The 15,242-nt window shown below is 55.7% G+C and overlaps 1 protein-coding gene across 2 annotated transcripts in view; it reads right to left on the reverse strand.

Annotated features, from left to right (window-relative positions):
- Positions 1-1,898: 1,898 nt before the first annotated feature.
- TTC7B (tetratricopeptide repeat domain 7B) overlaps positions 1,899-15,242 on the reverse strand; it is a 239,346-nt gene continuing 226,002 nt past the window's right edge. For both annotated transcript variants that reach the window (XM_089908118.1, XM_022576286.3), the window contains one exon: positions 1,899-2,871. In XM_089908118.1, coding sequence (XP_089764244.1) covers positions 2,650-2,871 — 222 coding nt within the window. In that variant the 3' untranslated portion in view covers positions 1,899-2,649. The remainder of the gene's footprint in view (positions 2,872-15,242) is intronic.

Consider the following 15,242-nt stretch of genomic DNA (forward strand, 5'->3'; position numbering starts at 1 on the left):
CAGACAGGGTGGAGTGCGAAGATCTCCAGAGTGTGTGAGATGGGTGCCTGGCTAAGGGCAGGACTTCTGGGGGGCAGATGGGATCCAAGGATGGTCATGTGACCACAGAGGAGCTCGGAGTGACCATCCGGAGGACTCTGGGGGCTGTTCCATGCGGTCACAGACAGGGACACGCACAGGCCCTCTCTTGGGCCATGAGCAGGTAAGGGGTCCAGGGGAAGGAGGCCTTGGTTCCCACCTGGGGAGATCCTGAGCTCACAGCCCTCCCTGGTCCTGAGAGTGAACCTGGGACCTGGCCCAGGCCCCAACCTGGCCCTGTCCCCAAGATGCTTCCCTGCTGCTGGTGGTGGGGAGGAGGGCTGGCTCCCTTTAAAGAAGGGCATCCCCTCTCCCCTCACTTCTTCGTCCTCCCCTTCCTGGCCCACCTGCCCTCCCATTCCCTTCCAACTGGGGGGGTGCGGAGCTGGAGCTTTCGTGTTCCAGCCATGACCCTGGGACCCAGTCTTTCTACCTCCTCACTCTTTTCCTGAGTTGGCATCATTCTCAGGCAGGCCATCCCACATGGTGCCAAATGGCCACCCGCATCCCCAGGCTGGCGTCCTATCAGGATGTCAAACCCAGTAGAAAGAGATTTTTTCTAATATTTCCATAACACAAGTGCTAGAGGGGCCTCCCATTGGCCAAGTTTGGGCCACATGTCTAAACCTGAACCAGTCACTAAGCTTGGGGGCTGTAGAGTTCTGGACGAAAAGGCCGGGCCCATGTGTTCATCCTTGAGCCATACGGGTGGAGACTGAGTTCTCCCAAGGGAGATGGGACACTACGGAGGGGACAGATGGTGGACAGGCAGACAGCAGCCATCACCAGCGACCCTGCGCAGGCTGACGTGCGCAGGACTTTCCAAGGAAAGGCCCTGGCACACAGCCAGCCTGGGAGAGAGTGGCTGGTATGATACCTAGACTATTATCCTTGGGTGGCCCTGGCCTCCTGCCTTCCCGGTCCTGACCTGGGAGGGTCTCTTCCCGCAGTGCTGCGCAGGACGGCAGGCTGGCCCTGACCCTCCAGCCAGGGCTAGCTGCTGCCCCTCTGAGCACCTGTCCTTTCCTGCCAGTGTCTCACGTTGCAAATTCCATGACTTATGACCACCCGCAGCTCCAGGTGCTGCCTGGCAGGGCCAGTGCTAAAGTTGGGATGCCTACCTGCTCTGCCTACGGTGAGCTCTTACCTTCAGTCTCTCTCCAGACGTCAGCTGCCCCCTCACCTGCCTGCCTAGTGAGTCAGGGAGGTTGTGCCTAGCTTAGGGGGAGGGGGATTGAGACTTAGGGTGCTACGATCAGAGCTCAGGCTCTCCACACTTCCCTGGGTCCTGGCAGGGTGGGGTCACCCCACAGCTGCTCAGCCAAGCAGCTCTGGGGGATTAGAGAGGCCTGCTCAAGTTCTCTCTGGTTCTTGATCTTTACTATTCACTCTGTTGGGCTGAGTCTCTGACTTCACATCTGGCCCCCAAGCCTCTACATGCCCTCTCCTCACTGTGGCAGGATGGCTTCTACAGTTCCAGCCTCACCTCTCAGGTTTAAGTCCCTCAGGAGAGTGAGACCCTTTGCTTGCAGCTCCCACTCTCATTGGACCATTTCAGGTCACACGCTCATTCCCCATCCTCCGTAGAAGTGGATGCTAGATGTTAACTGGCCAAGCCTCAGTCACAGGCTCCAATCCCAGGCAACATGCGGAGAGCTGGGAAAGGTGAATTCCCACACTAAAATCAGGGCTGGACCTCCTAGTTCCAAGGGCTGACCTGTCCAGGGCGGGCCCCCAGGCGCCGAAAGCTCCCCACCCCAGGAACTGAGTCTTAACCTCTCTCGGGTCTGTGGGCTTTCACGAACAACACAAGCCATGGGTCCATTTAAAAATCATTTTATTATTAACTTCATCTTTCCATTTAGCCAAGTGTCTGTCATGTATAAGGAATGTCGGTAAATATTCCATTTGAAGCTTCTTTGTACATATTTCCATCGATAAATAAACTCTGAATTCACATAAAAAAGTTAAACTTAAATAACTCATATTTCCTTCTCTTGTAACAGGCCTATATTGGTAAAATATAAATATTCTTGGACTCAGGCTTTGTTCTAAGTGAGGGCAGTAATTTATCACATGGTACAATTACTGACAACAAAACCAAGAAATTGTCGGCTGGTGTCCTGGCTTGGACGAGTACTGAGGCGGAAAACAGAAAATTCACATTTGGTTTCTGGGCCAAGGGTAGGGCAGGAGTGGTGATGGTGGGGAGAGAACAGTTTTCTTTAGAGCTCTGATAAAAATAATCTGTTCTGCCACTGAATTTTAACTTTGAATATATTTTTCTACATTTGCAGATTAACTCCATGATCATTTTACTTAAAACTTAGATGTCAGCTAACAAAATATGGCACATGATCCATTTTGAACAATGTCAGTAGATTCAGAAACTATCATTGGGCTGGCGGAAACGACAACAGAAATGCACGTAGAGAGCGATGACCAGGGGTTGGTTTGTTTAGTCCACTGTGGTCAGTCGCACATTCATCCAGGGCCTTCGTGCGCACACTCGACCCTCAGCGCCCAGGCGGGGCCCCCTTGGCCTGGGCAGCAGTGAGGCTGGGGCGCTGCTCAGAGCACGCGGGGGATGATGGTGAAGGGCACCGCGGGGCTGCTGGCCTCCAGCTCCAAGGCCGTCAGGAAGCACTCAGTGGCCGCCGCGTCGTTGCCCTGAGCTTGCAGGACCTCACCCAGTCCGTTCCAGACCTCGTGGGCCGTGGAGTTCACCTGCACTGCGTCCCGGAGGATCTTCTCGGCCAGACTGTAGCGGCCCAGCTGGTGGAGGATCAGGGCCTGCAGAGACAGACAGACAGTCAGAGAGACTACCCCTCTGCCCTCCTATCTGTCCTTGAGTTTCGGCACGTTCCTTGGAAGGAGGCATGCATCTCCATTGGGCTGGGCACAACGTAAGTTCAAGTTCTTCCTGCACTTGGGGCTAAGAGTCAAAAGAATCGCTCGAACCATGAACTGTATGAAGTTACCGATGTTCAGCCATTTTTTTTTTTTTTTTTTTTTTTTTGCGGTACGCGGGCCTCTCACTGTTGTGGCCTCTCCCGTTGCGGAGCACAGGCTCCGGACGCGCAGGCTCAGAGGCCATGGCTCACGGGCCCAGCCGCTCAGCGGCATGTGGGATCTTCCCAGACCGGGGCACGAACCCGTGTCCCCTGCATCGGCAGGCGGACTCTCAACCACTGCGCCACCAGGGAAGCCCTCAGCCATTTTTGAACCATAAAAATGGCGATTTCAAAGGGTTCACCCAGGAACGAACCGTTTGGATGGGCCATGGTCTGTACTGACTCAAGGGCGTCCTGCGTGTAACGGCGGACACTTGCCTGAACAGAAGGGTGTCTGCCAACTTTTATTTTTTTTAACCTCAAGAAATGTCATTTGCGGCCTTACTACCACAACAATTAGAACAGAGATTTCTAGCTGCTCACAGACCTTTACCCTAACCACGCCCCCGATCTCACTGTCCCCTGTGCACTCCAGGCTCGGCCCCCGCACAGCTGTCATTTTAGTTTTAATCAGGGCGTATGTGTTGGTCCCCAAATATTTTATCATAACCGTGTTTCCAAGTTGTGCATCTCCGCAACTGATGTGTTTGTACTCTTTCATCCAACAGATACACTCTCATTTATTCAACGTCTCCCTCACGGGGGAGACATTTAGGCTGTACCCAACGAACATCTTTCCAGACAGCCCTCTGTGCTCTTTTAGACGAATGGATTTCAAAGCGTATTTTTTTTTTTTTTTTTTTGCGCTACGCGGGCCTCTCACTGTTGTGGCCGCTCCCGTTGCGGAGCACAGGATCCAGACGCGCAGGCTCAGCGGCCATGGCTCACGGGCCCAGCCGCTCTGCAGCATGTGGGATCTTCCCGGACCGGGGCACGAACCCGTGTCCCCTGCATCGGCAGGCGGACTCTCAACCACTGCGCCACCAGGGAAGCCCTCAAAGCGTTTTTTATAGCCCCGGAAATCTTTGGCTAAATGGAATCTTACTGCTCACGCTCACACATTATGGGTATAAACAGACAAAAAGGAACTGCTGGGGGTAGGACAAGGGGGGGGCCCAGAGTCCCCAGTGGGCTCCCCAGAGGCCCTGGACAAGCTCAGTGGAACCAGCTGGACAACCATTTGGAGACTCTTCCTTTAGGACAAATTTCCCCAAAGTGGCGTTACTGGGTCAGAGGATAAGACTCTTTAGGGTTCTCCAAATATTTTGCAAATGATATCCCCAAAGGGTGGCGTCACGTTTTTAGCCATCTACAGAGTTGCAGTGGTCCGTCCCTGCCCCACCCCCGCTATCATTACTCTTTATTTTTACTAATTTTGTAAGTGCAGATTGTCCCCTCCTTGTCAAAACCTGCATTTCTTAAATAACAATTGAGGTTAAATATTCAATATTTCCCATGCCCATTAGAAGACGTGTATCTGTTACCGTAATTGTCTAAAGTCTGTTTTTGACTTTTGAGGGTTTTTTTTCTTCTGTGAACAGAAGTTTTTAGTTTTTTAAGTTGAATTTGTTGATCTTTGGTTATTTACTGATTGATTGATTGTCACTTCAAAGCTTAGGCAGTTATCCTTTCAAAGAACTGACATGCCTTGGATTCCATTTGTTGTGATCTGACTCCCCCGCCCCGCCCCCGTAGTTGTCCACCTTCCCCAGCAGATAGGAAACCCCAGTGGGTCTCCTCTACGTAGCTGGACACAAACTAGCTACTCCCCCCCTCCCCTCATTCCTGTGAGGCACTGCCTTTGTCACACAGTGAATTACTGCAAGAGATGCGGGGGAGGGGGGGGGCTTCTTAAATTTTCCGATGAGCTACACCACCTTCCTTTCACATAAGCACCGTGCTGTTTGGATTTCCTTATTCCACATTAGGACTGAACAGGTGGGATTAGAGCCTTTCCTCATCGCTCTTCGCTTTCAGTGTATTTATTGACAATCTTGCCCTGTACTAGTCCAGATGAATTTTAAAAATCACTTTGTGGCTTCCCTTTGGGAGTTGAATTGTACTTGCATGAAAGCTCTAAGAGTGTGGAGAAGCCTAACATCCTTACAGTGTTGGTTTTGTCTTCCTGCCCAAGAATGTGGCCTGACTCACCGGTCCTTCAAATCTCGGCCCTGTACTTTCTTTCTGTGGCTCACGTGTGGCAGGGGTGAGCCCTCCCTGGTTTCCTCAAAGCTGTACTTCACCGGCGGGCAAGGGGCAGACCCAGGCAGTACAGGGGCATAACGTGCAGCCTGGGCCAGGTGGGCCCACTCCAAAGGGCTCTGGCCTCCAAGATGAGCTCTTAGACGGGGTAGGAGGTGCCCTCAGCAGTTGGTGTCCAGGCCCTGAGGGCTGTCCGGCTGACCTTGCCCCGGGCTTGTGGCCCTGGGGGTGGTGTCTGAGAGCCAGAAAAGCAGCCTGACTTCCCAGAGTCGCTTGCACCTATGAGCAGCTGGCATGGGAGCCGTGAGGCCAACCCCGGAGGAGCTTGCAGTCAGAGGGGCCTGGGAGACCCACGGCCCCAGCACAGGGTGTGACGCCTCATCTCTGGGAGGGGAGCCAGCTCGGGGAGGCTCCCTGAGTGAGGAGGTAGAGGAGGCCTCAGGCCAACAGAGGCTGCAGACTTTAAGGTCAGGTCCAGCTTCTCTAAGAGGCAAACTGCATACGTGTCCTTTCTTATTAACATCCAGATACGCTGTAACAATGTCCACCCTGGAGTCCCTGGGTACGAGTAGGTCCTGGACTGGATCTGCCAGAGCTGGGGGCTCCGGGGGGGTGGCCAGGGCCAGGCAGGAGGGTGTTCCAAGCTTCAGAACAAAAGAGGTGGCAGAAGCCAGTGCTCGCAATTAGGATTTTACTGGGTTTCCGGAATTTGCTCTCCTCAGACTGCAAGGCCTCCCCGTTCTGCAGTGAGCACTGCTGGGTTTCGGCTGCCTTCCTAGGCTGGTCAGGGTCAGGTTTGCTGGGACTACCGTGAAAGCCCCCTGTTTGCACATGAGGCCACCGCAGGGAAGCACTTCCCGCGTCCACAGGGTTTTCTCCTCATGGCTCCCTCCCCAGAGCACCCACTCCCTACCCACCCAGGAGGGGATAAGGGGACAAGGGCGGACGTTCAGTGTGGACCCGGGCTTCCTGGCAGGATGAATATTAATAATAAGAGGGGCAGCGAGTGCTAATAGTGTTTATGGCACACCAGGCCCTGCTCCAAGTGCTTAGCTCACCTGGGGGCTCCAGAGCAATTTCACACAGGCGTGGCCAGGACACAGAAGCACCCGCGTGCAAGGCCTGCTTTTATTGCTGTGGAGAAAGAGCCCACAGTTGAGGAGCACCTACTATGCGGCGGAAAATATGCTCACGCACTGGGTCCTCCTACCCCCATTTTGCAGGTGAGTATGCCAGGGTGCCTAGAGGCTCCGGGTCTCTTGCCCTGGCATAAGCTGCTTACTGCAGAGCCGGGCCAGAACCTGCGTCTCCCAACTCTTCGGGCCTCCCTGAAGGCCATTCGGGTGTGGAGTGCACGGTGGGGTGGGGAGTAACTGCATCCCTCTCCCGGGTGGCGCCCCCCCTACTCCGGCCCTCCGCCCTCCGTTAGAGAAAACCTGACAGCTTGACACCTGCACTTCCCAACCTCGAAGGTCAGGTGGAAAGAACGGGAGGCCACTTTCCCAGGACGTGAGGGCTATGCCCCCTTTCTTCCAGGGGAGGTTATCAGCCCCAGCTCATGCTAGAACATTCTGATTTAGCCAACAGAGAAATGAGAGTAGGGAGGAGGGTCTGGGTAATGGCAGCAAACACGGGCATTTAAAGGTTACAGAAGGAGTCCCGTCGCGTTCCTTCAACGCAAGACTTTCTCAATGCATCAAATTATTGAACACACATGTTTTCTGAGCGGCTCTACCAGGCAGGGAGGCACAGATTGCGTGTTTGGCAAATGGTGATGGGGACAAGCCACCTGGTAAGCCACAAAGAGGCATGCTTGGTTAATTGGTGCAGGTGGAGAATATAACTTAGGTCCCACTGGCTCTGCTGCAGTAGAAGCAACCTTGTGCTGTTTCCTTTCTGTACCCGGAGTTCTGTCTCCCCGTCGGGCACTATGCCGGACACTTGAACTTGGCTTTGGCTCATCCCCTATTTCCTCCACTTTAGATATAAGGAGACAGGTTCAGAAAGGCCAAGTGTCTTGCCCAAGGTCACAGGGCACATGAGTATGGAGCTTGCAGGCCAGCCCAGGTCTGCCTGAGGCCAAAGCCCCGTTCTCCCCACCTTGGCTTCTCATCCGCTCACTGCTGCCTCTGTCACTTTAAGAGACAAGCCCGGTGCCCCTCAGGCACTAACCCAGTTACATCTGAGCAACAGTAAACGGGCACCCGCCATGCTGTCTCTCCCTTCCACTTTCTCTGACCCCTGACGGCCGGCTCCGTCGCTCCTTCCCACGGTTACAATGGGGAGGTGGCTCCTCTCCAGGGCACAGCTTTTCTCCTGTTTGGGAGCATCCTGTATATTCACTCAAGGACCGGAAGGCTCCTTGCCTCCCTTTGGTGGCCCACAGGCCGGCTGTGACCTTGAGGCTTGGGGTGGCTGCAGCCGCCAAAGGACTGGGGCTCCTGTTAGCCGGAAGGCAGACCAATGAGATGCGGAGACCCAGGAGGACCAGGGCCTTGGTCCAGCGAGGCCCGGAGGTCACAGCAGCAATGGCCTGCCCCTACTCTGCTGGAGTGGGGACGAAAGCCCCAGTCCTCTTGCTGGGAATTTTGTTTAGAAAGTGGCAGGCTGCTCAATCTACCCTATCTTGGGGGCTCTAGGGTACATGGCAGCGGCAAGTGTACCCCCCAAAATGCCTGCAGGAACCAGCCACTGGGCTAATCTGACCCGTCGCCCTCAGTGCTGGGCAGCTAAGGGCCTTTGTGATTCTCTAGTGTTCTCGTGGGCTTGGAAATTTCCAGCCCATTCCTGGACTTATATTCCGAATGTACGAACAGGCTACCATTTCCAGATGACCTTGAAGCTTCCTGAGCAATCTGTCTAGTGGAACTAATTCCTAAAGCTGGAGCAGCTCGGGGAGACATCAGACTTGCTAGGGGCTGCCAGCTCAGGCTTGGCCAGGGAATGAAAAATCGGCCTCTCCCCAGTGCCCCAGTGAGCCAAGAGCAGCTCAGAAATCAGTCACACGAGGAGACCAACCAGAACAAGCTCCAGCTGGGGTCTGAGTCACTGTACTGGGCCAGCGTTGCCGGCAGGTTGGCCAGAGGTGGGATGGGACCTGGACGGGCCTGGCTGTCAGGACTGACACACCTCCGGAGCCCCTCTACGTTGTGAGAGGCCTCCCCTGGCTTTGATGTGTGCTTATGCATTAGGACCCTGCTGTCTTTTTCATTCTTCAGGCCCCCTGCTTCCTCTCTTCTGCAAAGATCAGAGGCCAAAATGTTCTCACCACCAGCTGGGGCCAACTTTCTCCCGGTACAGACCTCTGGGTTCATCCAGGCTGATTTGTCAGCCCAGGTATTTCTGCAGGACACAGCCCCCGGCCCCCGCCCACCTCTCCAACCTTAGTCAGTCCCGGCCTGGCCCCCCGCTGCTGGGGCTCTAGTCCATCTGCTTAAGTGCTGAAGATCCCCATTCCCCCCAAAGCCCAGGCTACACTGCCTACCTTAGGCAGGGCTACCCAGAGGCACACGGCTCCCAGCTCCAGCCCTCAGGCTGGCAGGAGACGGAGATTTCGATGACTGACATATATTTCATTACCTTAGTAAGTACCCCCCGTATCAAAAGCACAAAAACTCACTGAGTGATTGCCCAGACCCCAGCCACGTGCTGGGGACACCGATGTGGGCAAGAAGCAGGCCTGCTTTCAAAGCTGGGTCCTGGTGACAATCCTAACACGACCGAGCTATGTGCCAGGCGCTGGGCTACGCCTCGGCCGGCGCGCCAAGGCCCTCACTCACGTCTACACCTCGGGGCCTCGGCAGGTAATGTTGGCTCCTGCCTAAGGCAGGGCGTAAGTGGCAGAGCTGAGACGTGAACGCTGCAGCCCGTGCTCCTAACACTGGGACCTCTCCCTTTCTCTTGGAGAGGATGTGCAAACAGGCCTCCACCTTTGCCAGCCCTGCTGTTTCTGGAGACTCTGGAGGTGGGGAGCTGTCTGGGGCTGGCCTTCTGAGAAGACGGGAACCACTGAGGAGGTAACTCATTAGTCCCTTTCTTCAGACACAAATGAAGGCAGCTTCCTAAGCTTGTAATTATTATAATCAGGTGTTTTGTACAAATAAGATCTTGGTGATGCACCAAGTTGCAAATAAGGGATTAAATTAAACTTGTTATTTCAAATGAGACAAAATGGACTTGGCTAGTTTGAAGCCAATTAGCATCTTCCTCATTCATGTCTTTCATGCGTGTGTGAAAATAGCTGCCCAAGGACTAAACACCTTGTCCCACGCTGAGGGCACCCGTGCAGGAGCCCTGGGCAGGCTCTACTGCTGCAGCCCTGGCTCTGCGGAGACGTCTGTCCACGGTCCTGGGAGACCAATAGCCGGGCTGCAGGACGAAGAGCTCCTTGGAGATTTTAGACATCCCTGTGGTGCTCTGCCCAAGTGCCAAGTCAGCCCTTCGCTGGGTTCAAGGGCGTCTCAGACCCCTGCTTGTCCCCCTAGGCACACAGGTACAGGGAGATAACATCGACGCAAGATCCCCACCACAGCATGCCTTGCAGAGGGGGAAGGATTTCCCTGGCACCCGTGAGCCAGGGGCCCCATCCTGGATGGGGGCTAATGACCAGATCTGCAGCCTTTCCCAGGGCCTGGCCTGCACCTGAGCTGCTGGGACCGTTCAAGGCAAGCCAGCACCTCCGAGCTTTGGACAAGGATAGTTAAGCCTCCTCCTGGTGGAATTCCCATTGTCAGGACCCCGGGATTGTGATGGCAGCTAAAGGAAAGCCTGTCTCCCCAGCTTGTTACTCCCGGGGACAATGACAGAGCTGCTGAGCTGGCTGCAGTCTGAGCTGTGGCTGTGCTGGCTGGGGGAGGTGTGTCAGGGGGTCAAGAAACAGGCTGTGCAGGCCCTGGTCACCGCTGGTGGCTCCGGAGTTAGAGGGACCCACCAGCAGCCGGGGAAAGGTGTGGATCGCTCAGAGACGGCAGAGGGTAGGTCAGGAGCACGGGCTCTAGGCTCCCCCAAACTGGTTTGAATCCTAGCTCCACCACTGACCTGGACAACTTCCTCTGGGTCTCAGGTGTTCTGTCTGTATAATGGGGACAAGTACTAAAATACAGGAGAGCAGCGAGGCCTAAATGAGACAGAGTTTGTAAAGTACTCAGTATGATAAACCTTTGGTGAATGGTCCCCATCATCAATATTATGATTATGAGCGTTAGCATTCCTCCTAACGATCGCGGGGCAGGGGGGGCTTCCAGGATGCCCACGGTTAGATGATTCGTCACTGCCATCCCTGATGCCCTCTTGGCTGGCGCTCTGTAAGAGCAGGGACCATCTGATTTGCCTTTGCTTTTGCAGCACCTAGAGCGGGCCTGGCACAGCTGAGGTTCTAGGTGAATGTCTGTTGAATGGATGGAAGGATGGAAAAGGGGATGGTGTGGATGCTGTGTGATGGTGGGGAAGGGAGAAGTGGGTATGGCCTCTTCTAGTGCTTCTGACTAATGAGCCCCTCAAAGTTCTGGCCTCAGGTCACCCTTGTCCACACTCCCGTCAGACCCCGCTCACCCAGAGCCTTCTCCGCCTTCCGGGTATATCAGCATGGTGGCTGAGTGAGGGAGGGGAGCAGCTCCGTGGGAGAAGCTGCCCACCTCCCGCTGGAGCCCAGGGGCTGCCATGGCCTCCCCTCAGGCTGTTTGCTCACTCACCACAGATCTGACACCGCTCCCCAAGAAAACCCCAGAACCCACCTACAGACTTTCTGGTCCTACACTCTTACAGATGAGGGAACAGAGGGCGAGAGAGGAAAAGGGGCTTGCTCAAGGCCACGACCCCTGGATGCAGAGTGGGGCTCGACTCCTGAAGGTGCCAGGAGGAGAGGCCTGGTGGCAAGTACCCAGAGTTTTAGTTTCGGAGCCCAGTGCTTTAACACCACCCTCAACACAGCTGTATGTGCACGGCAGAGTCAGGGCTTTCTGGAAGCCTATCAGGTCCCCAAGAGGGAACAGGGACCCCACACGAGCTCCCACCCTTTCCCAGAGGCCACAGGTCGGCTGGTCTGGGAGTCAGCACCAGCTGAAACATCACATTGGGTGAGAAAACCCAGCGCGCTGCGGTCACTTCTCTTCAGGTATTTGCATTTTCCTCCTGAAGATGCAATCCATCAGAGAGAAGCAGGGTGGAGCGGTGGTGTTCTCAAAACTATTTTTCTTTCAAATCAGAAGACCACAAGGAGACAACCGACTTGGAAAGGCTTTCCTCGGAGCGCTCTGAATGCCAAGCCTAGGGCGGCCCGCTTTTCTCTGCAAGCGTCAAAGGCACTGTTGGTTCTGAGCACGAGCATTTTGTGGGTGCAGCGAGGGGGCAGCCCTGAGCCCCGCCCTGCTTTCCAACAACGCCTTGAAAAGGAACTGAAGTCATACTCGGATGGGGTGGGGTTGCAGCTTCTTCACCTGGATTCCAGCCGCTCTGGGTGAGGCCTGGTCTACACTGGGCTCTGTTTTGTGTTTCATTTCTGTTTGCTTTGGGTGCTTAGAAGCGCGCTGGCTTGTCAGGGGCCCGAGTGTGTGTATCTTGGCAACTATGGCAGCCACGGAAGCCCCGCCTAACCCGGCCAGGAGTCCCCAAGGAGCCCCATCCTAGGGATCCTGGCTGATGCCGAGGGCGTCTGCAACCCTACCTCCTACAGCCCCTTGCCCGCTGGAGCTCCAGAGCCTTCCATAGGCCGTCAAGAGTGAGTCGAGGATGCCCTGGAGAAGGACCCCTGGGAGTTGGTGGGACTCAGTTTTCCTATCAACAGATCTCAAGTTTTGGGGAGGGGCTGGTTCTTTGCCACTTTACTCAATTTGATCCAGTTTCCCCAAAGGCCAAAGCTAGCCATTCTTGAGAACCATGTACTCATCTGAGCCAGGACACAGCAGGGCATGTGCACGGCTGCTGCAACCGTCACCTGGGGGTCTCAGAGTCCCACCTAGCTGCCCCGGTCCTCAGGTGGGGACAGAGCGTTCATGAGGCCATCTGACCTTCAGAGCAACAAAGGGCCGCTGATGTCCTCATGAAGAGGAGGGGCAGTGCTGGCTGAGCGGCTCCCAGGGAAGGGCCAGTACTGGACAGTGACCTTGAGGATGGCTCCTGACCGGGGTTGGTGGGATTGAGAAGCTGGGGGCGGGGGGAGGAGAATGGGGACCAGGCCTCCACGGTAGCCAGACTTTTTCCACGTATTCTGGGGCTGGAGACGAGCGTTACGAGAAAACCTCCTGGCACCCCTGTGGCCTCTGTCCTCCACATCCCCCCAGCCTCCCTGCTCCGAAGTCAGAACCAAATCACGAGGTGGCTCCTTCCCCCACCCCACTTCAAGTCAACTAGGCCAAATGCCCCCATGTCCTCAGACAGGCATGGGGGTGCAGCACCCAGAGGGGAGCCTCGGCCCGAGGAACCAGCGGTCTGGGCACTAAGCAGACACCCTGGGAGCCATTCCCTCAGCAGTGTGTGCTGTGAAATGGTGCTGAGTATTCCAGAGGGAGGAGGGAAGGACCTCCAGCCCTTCCCCTCCCTCCCCCAGAGGATGAGCAGACATGGCTGAGAGGCTGCCCACACCTTTGCTCACCAGGATGCCTGGCGGCTGCAGGAGGCTGTGCTCTCGGGGGGGCCCCTTTCCAGGTCAAATGTTTTATTTGAAGAAATGTACCTTCTGGGGACCAGGCCTTTCTAGCATTGAACTCAACTCAGAAGGAAAAAACCCTCAATTTTTCAAAAACCTCTTGTTTTTCGAAGCCAGCAGCCAACCAGCTATGGAAGCAGAAATCCTCGGGGTTGGTGCAGGGTGGGGGGGGCGGGGGGGGGTTGGGCCTCTGCTCTATGACAGAAATCCCTGCTGCAGTCCCCGACAGGCAGCCTCCCACTCTTGCTTGCACCCTCCAGTGACGGGGAGCTCACTACTTCTCCAGGCCGCCCACACCGTTGGTGGGCAGTCTGAACTGTCGGTTAAAAATGTGTAGCCCTAATTAGGCTTTATATCTAATTCCTACTCTTTGATGTTTGCTGAGTCCTCTGGAGTCATGCAGAAAATTTCCCTCCCCTCCCTTTCTGCCCTATAGCCTTTCAGGCTCTGAAGAAAGCTTCCAGAATTCTCTCTCTCTCTCTCACACGCGCGCGCACACACACACACACACACACACACACACACACACACACACTTCAGGGCTTTAGAGGAATGGTAAACTCAGACCTCCCACCCGCCTGCCCCCATCTCACTGGACTCTAGTACTGAGTGCAGCGCCCAAAGGAGACCTCACTGTGGGCTCAGAAGAAGGAGCCGTTAAGCCCCAGAAAACCGCAAGTGTGGCTTTTCCTTTATTTTTAAGCGTCTGACTGGCAGAATCTTTCAAAGCTGCTTTCTTCCAGGATGGTGTGGAATATTCTGAAGGAGCTCATTCTACGATTAGCAGAGCAATGGGCCGTCAGGCAGTAAACACCGGCGGTGAGCGGGGAGGGCAAGTCTGGCCCGAGCCAGAGGGCCCGTCCAGCCCCCAGTGGATGTCACACAGACTCAGGGCCCTTGGCCCCAAATTTCCTCTGGCCTAATTTCTTTGAAACTGGGGAGCTCGGCGTCAGTGCTGAAATAGCCACAGATCGTGGTGGCTTCTAGGGAACAGCCCCTCAGGGAGGAACCACAGCTGGCCTGCCAGCAGCTTCCAAGCACCGAAGACCCACAGCCTGTCGCGTCTGCAGCAGGCATCGGGAGGCCGCTCAGGCGTGTGCAGAAGGGCACGTGAGCGCCTCCAAAGGTGGGAAAGGGGGCCATGGGTGGGCACGCACGCTGTCAGGGTCACAGAGTGAGCTGAGGAACAGCATCCCAGTTCCCGGGTTCCCAGGATGGGGCTCGCTCACTTTGCTACAACCAAAGCTGTTTTTAGCTCCTCTCTCCCTTCCGCAATCTTCTTTTGAGTACTGCGATGATCCAGCACCGCGGTGTCGGGAGCTGTGTGGCGCGCAGGGCGCTCAGAGGCACAGGCCGACACCCTGGCCACATTCCCTGCTCTCTCTGGCCTGGAGGGGTTGGTTTGCCGGGGGTCCTGCCCCAGACTGAGAGCCCCCTGAGCAGGGCAGGGCTGTCATTTACGCGTGGACACATCGAGAACAGAGCCAGGCTGCTGGAAGGAGGATAAGGGGGAACATTCCAGGAGAGAAAACGTGACGCTCCCCCCTTTATAAAAAACGAATGAGAAGCTCAGAGTTGGGGTGACCACTCATGGCCACACAGCGGTGAAGCACTATCACCCCAAATTGGATCCGATGCCTCCACCTCTAAAAGCTTCCCGTAAACTGGTACCTGGCCCTGCGTGTCTAGTTCTCCCTGGAGGACAGTGGCTCTCCCTGAATGGTCTGGGGTAGGCAGGCTCCTATCTGGGGGAGCCACACCGGGGAGGGGCCTTAGAGGTGACAGAGAAATGAGGAAATGGCCCTGGGAGTTGGGTCCCAGAACCCAGGTTTCTCAAGGACCAGCTCAGGGCTCTTTGCCCCACGTCAGGTTACCAGGATCTCTAGAGAGGGCACCGGGCATACAGGAAGCTTAGACGCATGTCAAGAGCCTTCTCTGGGTTCACTGGCTCTGACCCTACAGCCTCGTGGCTGGTTTGTCCAGGGAGCAATCCCCCTTGGGGGAGAAGTTCTGGGGACATGACATCCCCGTCCAGCTCTGTCAGCCTGCCTGGGCAGCGCAGGCCCTTCCTGCACGTTGTGGCTTCCAGACCATGGGCTCTCCAGACCCAGGGGACCACCAGAGCGCCTGGCCTGAGAGGGGCTGACAGCGTTGCCTTCATCTGTGTGACGTGAAGAGCGCCCACCCTACCCGGCACGCTACTCACATGGCACGCCCATTCAGTCTGGGACGGGGGCAGCCTGGCTCCCTTCCCTGCGATGTAACCTCAGCAGCATCCCTCCCACTGGCTGTGCTAATCTTATAACCATCCCCCTCCTGTAATCTCTGCTGGAAGATGAGCTCAGACTCCAGATTAGAGATGGGGT

Source organism: Delphinapterus leucas, chromosome 2 (genome assembly GCF_059928025.1).
Source record: "Delphinapterus leucas isolate spDelLeu-1000000601 "Yukka" chromosome 2, BTC_Dleu_Yukka2, whole genome shotgun sequence".
Lineage (NCBI taxonomy): Eukaryota > Metazoa > Chordata > Mammalia > Artiodactyla > Monodontidae > Delphinapterus > Delphinapterus leucas.